Here is an 18,640-nt window from a genome sequence, read left to right on the forward strand (position 1 = left end):
AAGACAAATACCACATAATTTCATTTATATGTAGGATCTAAAAAGCAAAACAAACAAAAAGCAGAAATAGATTCATAAATATGGAGAATTGATGGTTGCCAGAGGGGAGGGAGGTGGAGGGATGGGCAAAATGGATGAAGGTGAGTGGAAGGTACAAGCTTCCAGTTATGAAATGAGTAAGTCATGGGGATGAAAGGTACAGCATAGGGAATACAGTCAATGGTATTGTAATAGGGTGACAGATGGTCGCTACACTTGTAGTGAGCAGAGCATAACTGTACAAACTTGTGGAATCACCAAGCTGTACACCTGAAACTAAAGTAACATCTGGCGGGGCACCTGGGTGGCTCAGCCAGTTAAGTGTCTGGCTCTTGATTTCGGCTTAGGTCATGATCTCAGGGTCATGAGACCGAGCCCCACGTCAGGCTCCATGCTCAGCAAAGAGTCTGATTAAGATTCTCTCTCCCTTGGGCCCTCCTGTCCCTGCTCCCACTCACTTTCTCTAAAATAAATAAATAAAAAAGTTCAACGAAGTTACATTTGGTGTGTCAAGTATACTTCAATTAAAAAAAAATGGTACGGGGCGCCTGGGTGGCTCAGATGGTTAAGCGTCTGCCTTCGGCTCAGGTCATGATCCCAGGATTCTGGGATCGAGTCCCGCATCGGGCTCCCTGCTAGGCGGGGAGCCTGCTTCTCCCTCTGCCTCTGCCTCTCTCTCTCTGACTTTCATGAATAAATAAATAAAACATTTAAAAAAAAATTAAAAAAAAAATGGTACATTGTAGTGTTATGTGGGAGTTTTTGAAGGAGTGAAGAGTAACGACCCAGACTATGCAGCACAAGATGGTACAGGCCTTGAGTTTATGAATGTCAGTGGTCCAGGCAGTGGGAAAACCCTGGGGCTGTCCCAGACAGCACTCCAAGGCAGCAAGCACCCTCTCTGTAGGCACTTCACCTCTCAGCTCCTCCCCCATAAGCAGGCCACGTATATCCTTTGGCCACCACTCCACCTATCAGCCACTTTCATCTCATGAGGTCAAGTCAAGGTCACACAATGCAGGTGGCCCTATTCTCTGCAAATGGGCAAGAGCTGACAACATCATCTCTTGAGAATACAGGGAGAAACCACCCCACCAATTTGTTTACAGAAACTGGCATCTGTTCACTTTCCTTCCTGCCCTCTACTCCCACCCCTCACCCCAAACTTGGAAGATTTACAGAGGAGCTGAAGAACAATTATCCTTAAGAGTTAAAATACATACTGCTTACTTATACTTTTAATTGCTCTTCCTTTGGTGGTCTGAGTAGTAACTTAGTGTTCTGAGACCGCTATTTATACAAGGTATTTTCCACAATTTAAAGCTTCACCAAAATCTTAGGAAGCAGGCATTATTATCCCAATTTACTGAAGTGAAAATAGCTATAGTAGCTGAAAACCAAAAATCACACAGCTTCTGTGCATCCTTAAAATAAAATATAATACAACATGTATATGTAATCTTTTAAGCCAAAAATGAGAATTCCCAAAGACCCATAATTGTAGGTTATGTTCAGGGCCCAAAACATAACAAACAGTATTATCCCACTTTCCATCCAAACAGGATAAGATCATATGTCAACAACTGCGATTTCCTTTCTGGACTTGTAAGCTCCCCCAAATGCTACCACCCCTTTAAATTTGGCTAATTTTCTTTGAAAGTATGAATTCCTGGCCCAAAGAAAGGTATCTCAGTGCCCTAAAGGAAAAGGGGCATCTGCCAGTCATTCAAAAGGTGATGATTTTCCTGTTTCTGACTTCTCTGTTGGTGCTGGGACCGGCACATACCAGCAAGAGAAAAAAGTAGCAGCACCAGAAAGTGCTGTTCTTTCATCAACAGACTTGCCCCTACTTTAAAAAACCCATTAAGGTCATTCATACTGGTCTTCCATGGAGAAGAACCTCATCAATCTATGGCACAAAATCCCTCCTCCCTTCCTGTGATAAGAGATAGTATCTGATACAGTTTGATGCAGTGTGTTGCTTACATATTTTTTTTTTCTCAACCCTTCTACCCCAAATTTCATCAGAGTTGATTTTACTTGTACTTCACTGTTACTCAATTTTACAGCATTATTGAAATACAGAAATTACAAGGTACTTTTAATGTCTTCAATCTAAGGGGTAGGAACAAAAGTTATTTTTGCAAATCTAAAGATAAAGGCACATTAAAAGCTAATATTTAACTTAAGTACCTATAACCTATACAGAAAAGAGCTGGGGGGGTGGGAATGGACTCTGGTGAACATGATTAGTTATACATTCTTAAAGCTATGAGGAAAAGATAGAGAGTCATTGAACTATGAGAAATAAAGCTGTCACAGAGCCCATGTGCTTCATTTTGAAAATATGAGACCATAATAGTGCAGCTTACAAATTTAGGACTTATCCAAATTTGTAAGGAAGAAAGTAAACTGTCAGTATTTGCAGATAGCATCATGCTATATAATATATACAGAAAACCCTAAAGACTACACCAAAAAACTATTAGAATGAATAAATGAATTCAGTAAAGTTGCAGAATACAAAATTAATATACAGAAATCTGTTGTGTTTCTATACACTAATAGTGAAGTGGCAGAAAGAGAAATTAAGAAACAATCCCATTTACAACTGCATCAAAAATAATAAAATTAGGAATAAACCTAGGAATAAACCAAGGAGGTGAAAGACCTATATTCTGAAGACTATAAGACACTGATGAAGGACACCGAGGATGACACAAATGTAAAGATATTCCACGCTCATGGACTGGAAGAATCAGAAGCATTAAAATATGCATACTACCCAAAGCAATCTCTAGATCCCTACCAAAACACCAATAGTATTTTTCACAGAACCAGAATAGTCCTAAAATTTGTATGGAATCACAAAAGACTTCAAATGGCTAAAGCAATCTTGAAAAAGAACAAAAAATCTGGAGGTATCACAATCCAGATTTCAGGTTATACTACAAAGCTAGAATAAGCAAAACAGTATGGGACTGGCACAAAAAGAAACACAGAGATCAGTGGAATGGAATAGAGAGCCCAGAAATAAACTCATGCTTGTATAGTCAATCTATGGCGAAGGAGGCAAGAATATGCAATGAGGAAAAGACAGTCCCTTCAATCAGTGGTGCTGGGAAACTGGACCACTATCTTATATCATACATGAAAATAAACTCAAAATGGATTAAAGACCTAAGCATCAGACCTGAAACCATAAAACCACTAAAACAGGCAATAACCTCTTGGACATCAGCCTTAGCAAAATTTTTCTAGATAGGTCTCCTCGGGCAAGGAAAACAAAAGCAAAAATAAACTATTGGGACTACACCAAAATAAAAAGCTTTTGCACAGAGAGGAAACCACCAACAAATGAAAAGGCAACCTACTGTATGGGAGAAGGTATTTGCAATTGATATGTCTGATAAGGGGGTTAGTATCAAATATATAAAGAACTCATACAACTCAACACCAAAAACCCCAAATAATCTGATTTAAAAAACTGGCAGAGGACCCGAACAAACATTTTTCCAAAGAATATATGGAGATGGCCAACAGATACCTGAAAAGATACTCGGGATCACTAACCATCAAGGGAATACAAATTAAAACCACAAGGAGATATCACCTCCCACTGGTCAGAATAGCTAGCTGGTATGAAAAAGACGAGAAATAATGAATGTTGAAGGTGTGGAGAAAAGGGAACCCTTGTACACTATTTTGGTGGAAATGTAAATTGGTTCAGCCGTTGGAAAACAGTATGGAGGTCCCTCAAAATTTAAAAATAGAAATACCAAACATTATGGTATTTCCACTGCTGCGTATTTACCGCAAGAAAGCAGAAACACTAATTCAAAAAGATCCATGCACCCCGATGCTTACTGCAGCATTTGTAACAGCCAAGATATGGAAGCAACGTAAGTGTCCATTTATATATGAATGAAGAATATGTGGTATACACATGTGCGTGCATGTGCACGTGCACACACTCGCTGGAATATTACTCAACCATAAAAAAGAATGAGTTCTTGCCATTTATGACAATAATGGATAGACCCAGTATTACGCTAAGTGAAATACATCAGCTTTGGGAAGACAAATACCATATGATTTCACTTATATGTGGAATCTAAAAAACAAAACTAACAACAAAAATCCAGAAACAGACTCATAAGTACAGAGAATTGGTGGTTGCCAGAGAGAAAGGGGATTGGCAAAATAGGTGAAGGCGCTGAAGAGGTAAAAACTAAATAAGTGAAGGGGATGAAAAGTACAACATAGGGAATATAGTCAATAATATTGTAGTAACTTTGTAATAGCTTCGGAAGGTAACATACACTTAAGGGGAGCATTGCATAATGCACAGAAGTGTCAAATCACAGTATTGTATACCTGTGACAAATGTTGTATATCAAGCATACCTCAATTTAAAAAAAAGGAATTTACTAGAATGGTGGACATACATTCTAGTACTTTCATATTTAAAAAAATTCTCAGCTTTACCGTGCATTAATAAATGGCTAGAGAAGAAAATAAATGTACTCTAAAGCAGGGGCTCCATATCTGCTGTCTGTCAGAGGCACTGGGGTGCAATTCCCAGAGACTTTAAGTATGAGTCGAAGCCTTGAAGTCTTGATGTTTAACACATGCTCCAGGTGATTCTAATGTACCCAGATAGAGCCATTTAAAAGCATGCAAAAAAAAAAAAATAGGTGGGCCTAACTCCAGGTGGCATGGTTCCAACATGGGGTGGCCATGTGGGGACGGGCCAGCTAAGGGAGGATAAACAGTTCGATATTCCGGAGTATGACTGAACGCTTTTTGAACAAGACCTATAACGCTGAGGACAGAAGTTTTTTCCTGGACTCTCTTCTTGGAAGGCACATGTGCTTGCTACTTGTTCTGACACAACTGTGTGTGAGTGGGGCCATGCCAGCAACACAGAGCAGATGACACGCAGCAGTTCACTACAAAGACTAGTCAGGATATTGCCAGCGAGCAAGACTATGATGTATGTTGATGGTTGTTGTAGGAAGCGTTTTCATCCATCTTTACAGACCGTCTCTCTGAATCCTAAGGGACTTCTCCCCCTGGGGATTCATGTTAGGAAGAAGTCAGATACAAGTCACCTGCTCGCTGGCATGCCACACAACACGAAGCCACGTTCAGCACATGTCATCCACCAACACTGAGAGGCTCCTTGTCACAGTTGGCATGAAAGCTCTGAACAGATAATGGCAGATGGTTAACAGCAGGGGATGCGACTAGTTCCTCCTAGGTGAGCCTTGGTGGGCTGGCTGTGGGCAGAAGGAGCACCATGAAGATTCCCCAAAACAAATGTCGACGAGGGTAGGGCTCACGGCAAGTGCTTTGTAGTAACATTGGAAGTCATTAAATAGAAATTGGATATTTTCTACGGAGACTGCCAGTCAGGAGAAGAGGACCAGATTGAAAGATTCTAAAAAGGTGATATAACCAGCAGCACAATTACTTTTATGTTCTACGTGGAAAGAATGCCCCTTTCCTACAGGACTTCAGAGTCCCATCTATAAAGATACTGCCTCTTCTATGAACATGGCCAGAGGGCTCTTGCCTGCAAGCTGGGGGACCTCCATTCTGGTGTCTTGCACAGGGCGGGCACTCAACACACATTTGTGGGGCTGAAAATACTGAAATAAGTGGTAGGAGTAACCAGCAAACTCATGAATTATTAATTTCATGTCAACTAGTGGATTATTCCATTTCCCCTTTTCCATGGAAAAAATGTATTCTGAATTTTGGGTTTTGGAAAGTGAGTTTAGAAGTCCTCTGTTCCAGGATACCTCCCTTAACCAAAAATACTACATATTAATGATAAGCAGAGACCATTATAAATGAAAATATGCTTTGATTTCTAAAGACTTCTAACTCATACCAGAAATGTGAGCTTAGTTAACACTGGCCCATAATAACCTAAATACTTCACTTTTACTTTAAATAATGTACAGAGTGTTATGTGTGTACACATACATGCTATTATGGACTGACTGTTTATGTCTCCCCCAAACTCATATACTGAAGCTCTAACCCCCAATGTGTTCATATTTAGAAGTGGGGCCTTTGGGAGGTAAGTAGGTTTATTTATTATTTCTATTTAAATTCAATTAGCCAACATATAGTACATACTTAGTTTCAGATGTAGTGTTCAATCATTTATCAGTTGCATGTAACACCCAGCGCTCATCACATGGTAGGTAGGTTTAGACCAGGTTATGAAGGTGAGACCCTCATGACAGCATTCGTGCCCTTATAGAAAGAGGAAGAGACAGCAGAGTTCTTGTTCTCTATCCAAACACGTGCACCCAGGAAAGGCCACGTGAGGACATAGGGAGGAGGCCATCTCCAAGCCAGGAAGATGGCTCTCTACCAGAACTCAACCATACTGGCACTCTGATCTCAGCCTTCCAGCCTCCAGAACCGTGAGAAGTAAATTTCTGTTTCTTAAGCCACCCAGTCTGTAGCATTTTACTTTGTTATAGCAGCCGAGCTAACTAATACACATGCTTAAACACAGGAAGACAAAACTTGCTGAGGATATTTCCTAGGGAAGTGAGCTGGCTATCTCCTAAGAAGGCTCAAAGTAAACACATTTACCACATTCTGGGACAGTGCTTTTCAGTCTTTATTTTTTTTTGGCTCAGGCACTCCCACTATTGATAAATACAAAAGTTTTGCACCCTACTTAATATCACTTGAAGTTAAAAACAAAATAAGTATCTTGATGGGAAGGAAACTGAAAGAGTGGGACAAAGAACCATACCATTTCCCAAGCATCCTCCCCTCTCCTTCCTTAGCGATCATCCGAAATCTCATCTCAGCTTTCCTGGCTTAGAAACCTGATTTCATCAGCACTTTGAAGTAGAGCCATCCCTTGGGGGCAGACTCACATCACCAGAGCTCACAAGACTGATGTCAAACACCAGAAGGTCAATTCATTAGTTCACCATGGGCAATGTAAACATCACAAAGGCCAGGGACTCCTACCCACAGAACCAATGCATGCTGTTCCTGTTGGGAGGCCTCCACGAGGAGCTCAACCAAAATTAGAAGGTTACGGTGAACGTGGGATTCGGACAAGCAGCAGGAGATGAATCAAATAGCTAAAGGCATCAGGCTCAGCTAGCCTGATGCATCCATTTCCTCAGTGGAATGATCTTGCCAATAAAGCCACACACGGTTGGCTATGGTTCCCTGCATCCTTCCCCATAACACAAACGTCCTTGCCTATTCAACTGCAATACTCCCGGGGTTTGGCCACGGCCTCTCTCTCCCCTGGACAGTGTTTGGATGGGTGTTGCCAATTTTTGCCTCTGTGGCTTTTTTTCCCCCTCTACTACTTTGGGTGACCAATTATTTAGATAGTTTTAATACACTTAATCTGGTTGCAAGGAAATCTTGCTGTAATACAGCTGTGCTATCACTTACCACTTTATAGATCTTTATGCAGTATCACAGGCTCATTCGAAAATGTAACTCTCAGAGGGAAATGTCATTTCTAAGTTCTTGGGGGGTGACTTGCTGTGTCACCCATACACACGACAATGACGGTTTGTGTACAGACGTGTAATTATCTACATATACAGTCACATCCCTCCATTTGTATGCTTTTTATTATTTGTTAGAACTTAACCCTTTGGGTGACAAAGCCTTCCCTTGTGCTTATTTTTTTCCCTTAGTTTTTAACTGAACTGTAGAATAATGCAGTTTTGAACTAAAAGCATTAGATTTAATTAAGATGGCAAATATCTGAAAATATGGCCAGCTCTGGGAAAAGTGTTCAACATGTAAGGTACAACAGACCTCCTTTATCCTAGGGCCAACAACTTCTATGTACGACACATGCCTTTCAAACAATGGAAATATTTATATCTAAGATATGTAAATTAAATGAGCAGCCTGACTTTAAAAAAAGTACTTGAAAGCCCTTTTAGAAATGTCTATCTGATTTGATCACCCTATAAATGCAGAGTGGAAAGCTTGAGTTATGCTCCCTTGAGAAGATCAATAATACTTAGTACAGAAAAGGCTTTCTATCCAGTTGTTGAAGGAAGAGTTGGCTATCGGTCAAAGGGGATTGCAGCCTTCCCCTTAGCCCTGTCTTAAATAGACCCGTTGTCATCTTGTGCTACTGTGATGTATTCAATACTGATGGACAACTTGCTTGTATGAAGCTGGTATGTTAGCTAAGAGGGTGGAATTACATTTTCCCACAATATTTTCTTCCCTTAAATGCTTTAATGCCATAAAAGGCTTTTAAAACCATTTAGTCTGGGAAACTGAGATGACCTTCAGTATCATTTAGCTCTTGGTAACATCTAATAGAAATCTATAGGGACCCCATTCCCCTGGAGAATTAACAACAGAACCTAGAAATTACCATCTGCAGACAACAATACTAAGTTTGTTTGCTTTCAGAGCAGCTCAAGCCTAGGGCTACTTCATGAAGCAGGACTTTCTCCTGTCCAGCCGCTGCCCCATGGTAGTGCCACTGGGGAGGGAACAGGACAATCCCTCGTAGGTGGCTGAACTCTATCTGCAGCGCTCACACCAACAGGTAGTGACCAATGCACTCAGACACCAGGAAGTGGGCATTCATTTCACAGGTATACGTTAAATGACTGAAATCTCATCCAGAGGTTTAGAAAGGAGGCACATGAAAGAAAACACCCATTATCATGGTTGTCTCCCTGGAGCTGAATTATTACAGAAGTCACTCTGAAAGCTCTATCACTCAGCAACCAGACTAGGTCCCTTTCTAGTCTCTCTCCTAAAAAACAGTCTTCTTAACCCGGTCTTTTACTGTCTTCATTCTTTGTAGGGGAAAAAAAAAAGAAAAACACACCATGTCCTCCTTTCCTTCTAATTCCTCCATCCTTTATTACAGCCAAGTTTCTAGCTTTTGTATTGATCTTGCTATTCTGTTCACTTTGACCTGCCTTGTTCACTTAGTGGGTTCCAGGATTATATTACCTTTATTGGAACCAAACACAATTGAACACATATGTTGTACAGGGTGCTAGTTTTCCAGCTTGAGTTAACAGAAACCAATGTGGAAACATTCTTTACCGAGAAAATATAAATTTTGATATTTAGAATTTTATAGAGCATTTATTTTGATCTCTTCATCTAGAAATTTGTTGATTCCTCCATCACTGGGAAGATGTTGTTTCTAAAACAATGAAGAAACATAAATAAAAAAGTGGCTAGACTATTATAGAAAGGGATGGAAACCATCTACTAAGAAACCACTTTAACAGAAGTCAGTTAAATATTTAAACCTACTGCAAATATTTGTGTATTGCTATTTTATAACGTTTGAGAAGTAGATGATCTGGATTTTTTTTTTTTTTGAGGTTGTTATTTTAATTTCTTCTACCATGACTTGGGTTTTCCTGTTAATATATGCAGATTAATCTTTAAGTGGTATACTTCCTTACCTAACCACAGGTAGTTCAGATCGATTAAAAAACATAGTCATAGTAGTTACTGGTTCATCTCTTACTACTGCTAATGGTATGGTTATATGTGCCTCTGAATTTGGAATGTTTGTTACAACATGTGCAACAGTCACTAATGTGCTAACACCATTTCTTAGAATCAGATACTTCTTTTGGGCTCCCATCTCCTTCACTGCTATCAGCTCAGTTTGTTGCTGGGAGTCAGGAGGCCGGAAGGGAGAGACACTGGGGAATAAGCCTAATCTGCAGCACTAACACTCAGACTTCAAATACTTAGGACTTTTTGTACCTACTTGTTTTGTAGTATTGCTGGTATCCATGAAGCACAGACCTTTAAGGAAAAGGAAAAGGGAAAAAAACGGGGACCAGAGGCAATACCCCTACCTCTCCCATCCCTGGACAACAGTCTCACCTGGTTGGTAGAAGTCCGGCGACAGCTCCCTGGCCACAGCTCTTGCGATGTCACACTCCTGGCGGGCCGCCTGGGCAGCCTGGTCGGCAGCGTCAGCTTTCGCTCTTGCGTGTGCAGTCCTACATGGGGCACAAAGGGCGAGTCAGCAAGGGCGGCACCTTGTTAATTACCCACGGACAAGCACGCTGTCTGCGGCGGGGCGGGGAGAGAAATGCTCACTGCGCTCATGGCCCCGCGCTTCCCACTGCAAGTTTTAAGGTCATAGTGTTGTGAGCTATCCACGAAAACATGGATGGAACCACCTGTATATTGCCTCAGTCCTTCTTTCAAGCTAAATGAAAGGGTGAGCAAGTTTTGTGCGGCCTGATGCAAAGCCTGGTTTTCAAAACTTCCTGGATCAAATCTCCTGCTGACTTTGGTTGGCAGCTTGCCCCGCAAACCATGGAGAGTAGAGTTAGACCTTATGAATATAGTGTTCATGAATTTAATTCCTGTGGCAGAATCTATATAAGAATTTGATTAAGAAGGGTCTGCCCAGTAGCATGCTGAAGAAAGTAACTCTGGAAAAAACGTGGTAAAACTCTTATTTGTAGCCTTGATTTCCATGGTTAAACACGCCCTCTATGACGGATTCAAGTGACCAGAGTGATCTCACTGAATGTGTGGTTGGGAAGAGATGCACACAATGGGCTCACCAGCCTGCAGAAGCAGAGCGCAGGGTCTGCACTTAGGAATGTGCTCAGAAGGTTCTGAGGAGTCCATTTAAGTATGTTTTTTGTGTGAAACAAGGAGACAGAGTTGGGGAGGAGGAAACAGATGTCTTTCAATCTTCCACCTGCCCCTTGGCCCATCCTCACTCACGAAACCTCTTCCCTTTCCAAAGAACTAGGGTGAGGGAGAAGGCAGCTGGGTAGAGAATGGGGCTTCTTATGGCAAGACAGGAGAACTAATGTCCCCCTGCCCAAGAAGAGAGGATTTAGAGGGTAAGACAGAGAACTCTAGGGCATCCGCTTCCAAAGAAGACCTTGCCCAGTTAGTATTTAGATGATAATCATGGGCATCTATTTCTTACAATTTTGTTAACTTTCTCTTCTATTTCACTAGCATCAGGCACGGCTATAGATAACTAGTAGTAAAAGCTTGATGAAAAGTCTGGAAGAGGTGCTTGCACTTATTTCAGAAACAGCAGGAGAGGAAAAGTTGGGAAACAACGTTGAACCCCAGCAGTTCTTAGGAGAGAAAATGCAGGTGGCAGCTGGAGGAGGCCGGCAGACCAAATTCCTGGGACTAGCTGCAGGAAGGAAGAAGGGAAGATGGGGTCTGACCTGAGATGGGGGTCAGTAGGTCCTGTTCCCAAATTCTGCAACTACCTCCTCTCTCTCTGTGTCTTCATGGGACCCTTCACTCCTCCTTAGGACCTAACCAACACTGGAGGCTGGATGTACTAGAATGTAAGCTTCATGAAGATTGGGATTTTATGTCTCTGGTCCTCTGCTGTATTCCCAATGTGTATGAACTACCTGGCACCCGGTATTTATTGAGGGCTCGTTTTATGAATAAAGGAATGAATGATGCATCCTTAGGAACAGCTGGGGAGTTCCTTAAAAGTGAACGGATTGACAAAACTATAGAGCCAGTAAAAAGATCGGTGGTTGCCAAGGGTTCAGGGTAAAAGTGGGGGAGGGATGAATAGGGGAGCACAGGAGAAACTTAGAGCAGCGAAACTACTCTGTATGACACTGTAATGGGGGCTCCATGCCATTATGCATGTGTCAAAACCCACGAGACAGTACCACACACAGAGTGAGCCCTAATGTCAACTACGGACTTTAGTTAACATTAATGTAGCAATCCTGGCTCATCAATTGTACCAGAAGTACCCACCAGTGCAGAGTGTTCATAATAGGGGAAACTGTGTGGGTGTGGAGGGAGGAGGTATATATGGGAACAAACCCTCTACTTTCTCCTCAATTTTTCTATAAATTTAAAACTACTCTAAAAAATAAAGCCCAATAATTAAAAATGAATGGATCAACTTTCAATCATCAAAATTGTTATTTCTGAATCACAGAAGATACTTCATATTACAAGGTGCACAGAAGATGAGTTCATGAAAGATGAAATGGAAACAAAATCAAGAAGGTAAGAGCATAGTCCTGAACAATGGGCTGTCATAACCCCCTCGTGGGAGCCATGGCTGATGATGGGTGAAACTTCAGTCCCTGTGTTGTGCCTGAGAATCAATGGATGCCCTCTGTTATGTTCTTGCACAGTTTCTCAGAATCTCAACTCGTTTCCCCAGAATTATTTTCCATTGTATCTGCTATTCTTAGATAGACCCTAATTATGTCTAGGCATCATAATTAATGAAGCCGTAAGAATACAGTTATGCTGCCTTATAATAAAATCTGCTAGCCCTTCGGTGATACATTTATAAAACCAAGTATAAACAGTTTATTCTAATAAAATCAGAACACACCACTACATACTCACATAAAATGATACCATTTATCTCCACCACTTTTTACAATACCTGGAGAATAAACATATACAGTTTAATATTTCTGCAAATGTATTTTGGAAGAACAGTGTCCGTAAAGCTGTAACCCCTTTACTCTTTTACTTGCTCTTTCCTGTAAGACCAAACCGGGGGGGGGGGGGGGTGCGCAACCTTTCTATCTAGTGCCCCTCCCTGTGTCAGTGATCCTACACAGGTGGCAAGATGAGTCAAAACCACATTCAAACCCTGAAACAAGAGGTCTGCACGAGAGCCTCTGGTAGCCTTAGACCCAATGACAGGAAGTAGAAGAGAACAGGAACCCATCTGAGTTTGCTGTCACCACCAGTTTTGTGTGGCCAGGCCACTGATATGTCTAGATTTTGCCTGGGGGAAAAAATCTGGGCTTAACTCTGGCTCATGTTAATGAATTCATGTGTTCAAATCCCCAGCTCACTTCCAGAGCAACACACGACCCCTTTATTCAGCCAAGTGGTAAGACATGCCTTTGTTCATGGGTTGGGGGGTGCGGGGGTGCGGGGGGGTTCTGGCTAGTTAGTCTGGAAAGGACAGCTGCAACAATGCAGGGTGGATACCCTGCTGCTACAGCTGGTCATGTGGAAAACACACACACACACACACGCACATGCACACGCACACGCACACACAAACAGGAGCATGCACGCCCAAGAACTCTCTCACGTATTCAACACACCGCCCATGTCCCTAAGCGGTCAGACCCTCACGAATCTCCAAATACCATTATCACATACACTTTCTGCCATAAACTGCAGTAAAAAGTAAGTAAACAGCAACTTCTTTCAGTTAGGCATCAGCTGTCGACTTTCTGTTAGGGCCATATATATATATATTTTTCCCAAATAAACCCAAGTTTTAGCTTGTAGAGAGTTACTATGTGTGGGAGAAGAGGCAGGGAGACCTGAGCAGTTGGCTAAGCTCACACAAGCAGCTGGGTGAGTCCCCCCCAGACATAAGTCCTGTGAAGGTCACTTGTGAACAGCCAGAACAGTAAATGTGGCATTTCTGGATGTAAGGCATTCCTGGCACACAACAACTTAATTTCAACCGATTTTTCTAATCAGTAGTTTGATGATGAATACCTGAAATTATTCTTTAATAACTGAAATAGTTCTTCATGAACTCTCAAGTCATCTTACTCAGAACAAAATAGTCTGGCTTTCCTGATTTTTCTTAAACTTATTAATGCTTTCATGAAAAAAAAGTCTATCAACAATATATTGAATATGCCTGGCATAGACTCCTGCTAAGGTAACAAGCTGGCCCCTTAGCTGTCTGTCCCAACTTCTAACTTCAATCTTTTTTTTTAAAGATTTTATTTATTTGAGAGAGAGTGAGTGAGCGAGCGAGGGGGGCAGGGAGCAGAGAGAGAGGGAGAAGTAGACTCCCCACTGAGCGTGGAGCCTGATCCAGGGCTCAGTCTCACGACCTTGAGATCGTGACCTGAGCCAAAGTCAAGAGTTGGCTGCTCAACCGATTGAGCCACACAGGGTGCCCCTAACTTCAATCTTTTACTCATCTATACACTGACATAGCTGATGACGATTTTAATTTAGAATGCACAACAAATCTGCTAAAGGTAAAACTGTATACAATATTCACAAATTTTGCTATTTCTGCTTTTTTGTATGTTTTCTTCCCAACAACAAACTGCTTTAAAAAAATGTGGATTTTGATGTCTTTTTAAATTTGTTATATTAAATCAAAGTCAGTTTACTGATATTTAAAATCTGACAGCAGAGCTGATGATGTATTTGGTTTGGGGGCTGTACACCTGATTTGCTTTGATGTCCAAATATTTAAAGAAGATTATTAGGAAAATTTAAAAATGAGCTCAATTGTGCATAAGAATCCAAATCTCAGGTGATGGCAACCCCATCTTCCAGTTCCTCAGGCCTAAACCGTTTGAGTCATCCTTGATGCCCCCCTTTCTGTCACACGCCACATCCACAGTGAGCAAATCCAGTTGGCATTACCTCCAAAACATCCTTAATCCAGCCAGTTCTTGTTATCGTTGCTGTGCCTGCCCTGGTCACATTGCCACCATCTCTCACCAGGGTTCCTGGAAAGGCAGAACTGACCTCCCCGCGTCTATTGTCACTGCTGACCATTCTGTTTCCTTTCTGGTTCTCCTGAAAATGCCTGACGATAGCTAACATTCTTTCCTGGGTTAAGACATCATGATAAGAAAATGCAAAAAAGTATGACCTGTTAGCCTTCCGAAATAAGAAAATGCAAATAAATATGACCTGTTAGCCTTCCTTTTGGAGTGTGACCTTACTCATTTATGAGAGACCCAGATTTGGGAAAGCCAATTATCTTGTGCATACAGTTGTGGCCCTTTTTAAGAAGACATCAGTCTGTGAAGCAAGAAATACTCTTGACAGGAACAAGAGAGTGGTGGCTGCACAGATCTCGGCTAAAAAACAGAGACATGATTTCTGAGTTCCCGCACTCAGAAGAAACTGTTCTTTCTATCCTGATTTGGCTCTCTGATAAGCCCAGCCCGGCGAGGCTCAGCATGTGCTCCTCCTGATAAGGTACAAGCGGGCCCCTTAGATGCCGGTCTTGACTTCTAACTTCCAATCTTCTATACATCTGCTGACTGACATAGCTGATGAAGATTTTAATCTGGAAAATGATTACATGTTACATGATTCTGCTAAATCTCTATTTTCAGTAAATTTGGTTTGGGAAGACTACTTGTTATGAGTCCAGTCCTTACCATTTTACTAGTTCTTGAGTGTTCATTTTCTCCCTCAGTTGCTTTCTTGTTTTTTAAAAGACAGGACCTGGCATAGTAACTTCAGGACGGAATTCTTAGGTCCTGGTTAAAAACAAGTTACATCACTAACAAAGAGTTATCCTTTTCACTGGGCAGGAGTTAATCTCTTCCTTTTCTGAAAGTGGTATCAAATTATTTAGATATAAAATATAAACTAAGGGGCATTATATCCCCATTGAAGTTTGGTATTTGATCTTTCAAGGGCCCAAACTTTCACGGAGGCGTAAAAATATACTGGCTTTGAAAGCATTACGAGCCAGTGACTAGGCTGAGGCCAGTCTAGGCCACAGATGATTCTTGTCTATGAGATCAAAAGCCAAACCACATTACGTTAGCTATCATACAAATCCCTCTGTAGAATCATATCATACCCTCGGCTTTTTATCAAAGGGAGGGAGGAAGAACCAAGATTCATACGAAGAATGTTTACAGATCTTTTGTAAAATGCCATCCCTTATGTGTGACACTGTTATGTTTATAAAAGATCTTGGTGACACATTCCTCTTAAAGTTTAGTGCCCGAAAAAAAATGGCCTCTGCTGGTAAGTTTGTGTGCCTCCGTGGATCATAAAAGGAGAACTACATAATCTATTATTTCTCTTTTTGTTAAGGCTACTAGGAATCGTGGAGTAAAATTAGCCTCAATCTATGTGCATGGTTATCTTCTGTAACAACATGGCTTTAACATTCTCCAATGTCAGGAATGCTATTATGTGAGTGAATCATAATGCCCTGCAAATCCTTTTTGGAAACTGGCAGGATACTGAAAAAAAAAAAAAAAAATCACCAGATCAATAAGCTCTTGTTATACTAAGTTTTTTGAAGTCTAGTCCCTCACAGTGTGTTAAAGCTCAGGAACGCAGGTCATAACCTAAGGACAGCAGAACCTATTTATTATTCAACTTCCTTCACAGGATTTTTTTCTATATCCATTTTCAAGCTTGAAACATAAATCCTCATTCTTAGGTACTTTACAGATTTTATTCCATAACATTTATCAAATTTAATAAGCTTAAAGACTATATTCTCTGGATAGCCAGCTCAAAAGCACATTTGTAATCCTCAGTTGGAAGAGGCCAAATAACTGGCTATCTTCTTCTTTGTTCTGAGTTCTATAAAATTTATCTAAAATTTGCCTTCTCATGTAATTTATGCATTGAAAAAAATCTGATGTAAAAAAAACATTTAAGGCATGTTTTACTCTTGAAATAATTTTTAGAAAAAGTCCTTTTTAATGAGGGTCATTCTAAAGTTCAAAAACATTACCACTAAATAAGACTAAAACTTCTCTTTAAAATATAATCACCTGCAACTCACTGAATGGGAGATACATTTGCTGATCATTTATCTAATAATGGGTCAGTATCCAGAATATGTAAGCACTCCTACACCTCAATGACCAATAAATACGTAAATAAATAAATAAACAAACCCAATTAAAAAAAAGGGCAAAGGACTTCAATAGACATTTCTGCAAGGAAGATCTACATACAGCCAATAAGCACACAAGATGCTCAACATCACTAATCATAACTGAAATGCACATGAAAATCACAATGAGATACTACCTCACGCTCATTAGGATGGCTACTATCAAAAAAAAAAAAAAAGGAAACAACAAGTGTTGGTGAGGATGTGAAGAAATTTGAAACCTTGTGCCTGGATGGAGGGAGTGTAAAATGGCGCAGCTGCTGTGGAAAACAGTACGGGGGTTCCTCAAAAAATTAAAAATAGAATTACCATATGATCCACCATTCCACTTGTGGGTATATAGCCAGAAGAAATGAAAGCAGGGTCTCAAATACATATCTGTACACTCATGTTCATGGCAGCATTATTCACAATGGCCAAATGGTAGAAACCCAAGTGTCCCTCAATGAATGAATGAATGGATAAGCAAAAATGTGGCATACACACAGAATATTATTCAACCTTAAAAAAAAAAAGGAAATTCTGACACATGCTATAAAACATGGGTGGAACTTGAGGGCATTGTGTTAAGTGAAGAGGGCCAGTCACAAAAGGACAAACACCCAATGATTTCATTCATATGAGGTCCCTTGAGAAGTCAAGTTCATAGAGACAGAAAGTAGAAGGGTGGTTGCCAGGGCTAAAGCAAGGGGAACGAGGAGTTGTCATTTAACAGGTATAGGTTTTAGTTGTGCAAAATAAAAATAAAAAAATTGGTTGCATGACAAAGTGAATGTACTAAACATTACTGAACTGCACACTTAAGGATGGTCGATTTCGTGTTATGTATATTTTACAATTAAAAATAAAAAAAAAAATACCTTGTACCTGATATCACCTGATGTACAAGTATTTATGGAGCATCCTATGTGTCCTGAGGAAGTGAGGAGAAAAGACCAAAGGTTAGATTCTCAGATGAGAAGCTGCTGTGCTAGTCCAAGCCAGGGCATGCTATGTATCTAATGAGGGTAAGAGCTGGAAGGACTAACCCACAATGTTTTACGGGAGGGACTATCAGAACTTTGAAACATGAGGGCAGCCTCCATATCTGTTTTGCCAGCTCTTAACAAAACCCCTGGAACAGAGGACGTTTCAACGGATACTTGCAGAATGGATAGATGGATAAGAAGAGAAACATACAAGATAACCCCAAGAAATCTAACTTGGTATCCGGATGAATAGCTTACTACAGATAGAAACTGTGCAGGTGGTAAGGGGAGAGAGACAGTTGGAAGGTGATGACAAGTTCAGTTTTAGATGAGCAGGATTTTACATGACACAGACATTTCTAGTTGGAAATACAGGGCTGAGATGCAAAGTAAAGGTCAAGGTTACAAACAGGAAGGTGGGCATCGTGATGCACAGAAGATGAGTTCATGAAAGATGGACGAATCCAACAGGTAAGTGAGAAACAAAAAGCAAAGAGCTGAGGATGGAGACAAAATTGTCCTAGGGACTTGGAGAAAGAAATAAGGGTTCCAAGATACAGGCATTTCTAGTTGGAAATACAGGGCTGAGATGCAAAGTAAAGGTCAAGGTTACAAACAGGAAGGTGGGCATCGTGATGCACAGAAGATGAGTTCATGAAAGATGGACGAACCCATCAGGTAAGTGAGAAACAAAAAGCAAAGTGCTGAGGATGGAGACAAAACTGTCCTAGGGACTTGGAGAAAGAAATAAGGGTTCCAAGTTCTTGTTCTTGGATAAATCCTGTGCTCCTCTTAGGAGTTAAGTGGGGCCAGATGGGAATGTATCTCTTCTCTGGGGCAGAGGCACTGACTGGCTGATTTATGTGGTAGTCCCTGAAACAAGTGCAGTTGGAATCTGAGGAATGGATGAGTGGTCACTCCTGCCCTGTGCTGGAGAAAGGTGAGGGCAGAGAAGAGGCTGCTGGATTTGGTAAGAACCTTTGAGAGG

At 40.9% G+C, this 18,640-nt stretch overlaps 1 protein-coding gene across 5 annotated transcripts in view; it reads right to left on the bottom strand.

The window, feature by feature from the left end:
- JPH1 (junctophilin 1) overlaps nucleotides 1-18,640 on the bottom strand; it is an 81,818-nt gene that overhangs the window by 14,256 nt on the left and 48,922 nt on the right. For all 5 annotated transcript variants that reach the window (XM_035011374.1, XM_035011373.1, XM_035011371.1 and 2 more), the window contains exon 3: nucleotides 9,934-10,052. In XM_035011374.1, coding sequence (XP_034867265.1) covers nucleotides 9,934-10,052 — 119 coding nt within the window. The remainder of the gene's footprint in view (nucleotides 1-9,933; nucleotides 10,053-18,640) is intronic.

This window comes from Mirounga leonina, unplaced genomic scaffold (assembly GCF_011800145.1).
Source record: "Mirounga leonina isolate KUSES-001 unplaced genomic scaffold, KU_Mleo_1.0 Mir_165, whole genome shotgun sequence".
In the NCBI taxonomy this organism is placed as follows: domain Eukaryota; kingdom Metazoa; phylum Chordata; class Mammalia; order Carnivora; family Phocidae; genus Mirounga; species Mirounga leonina.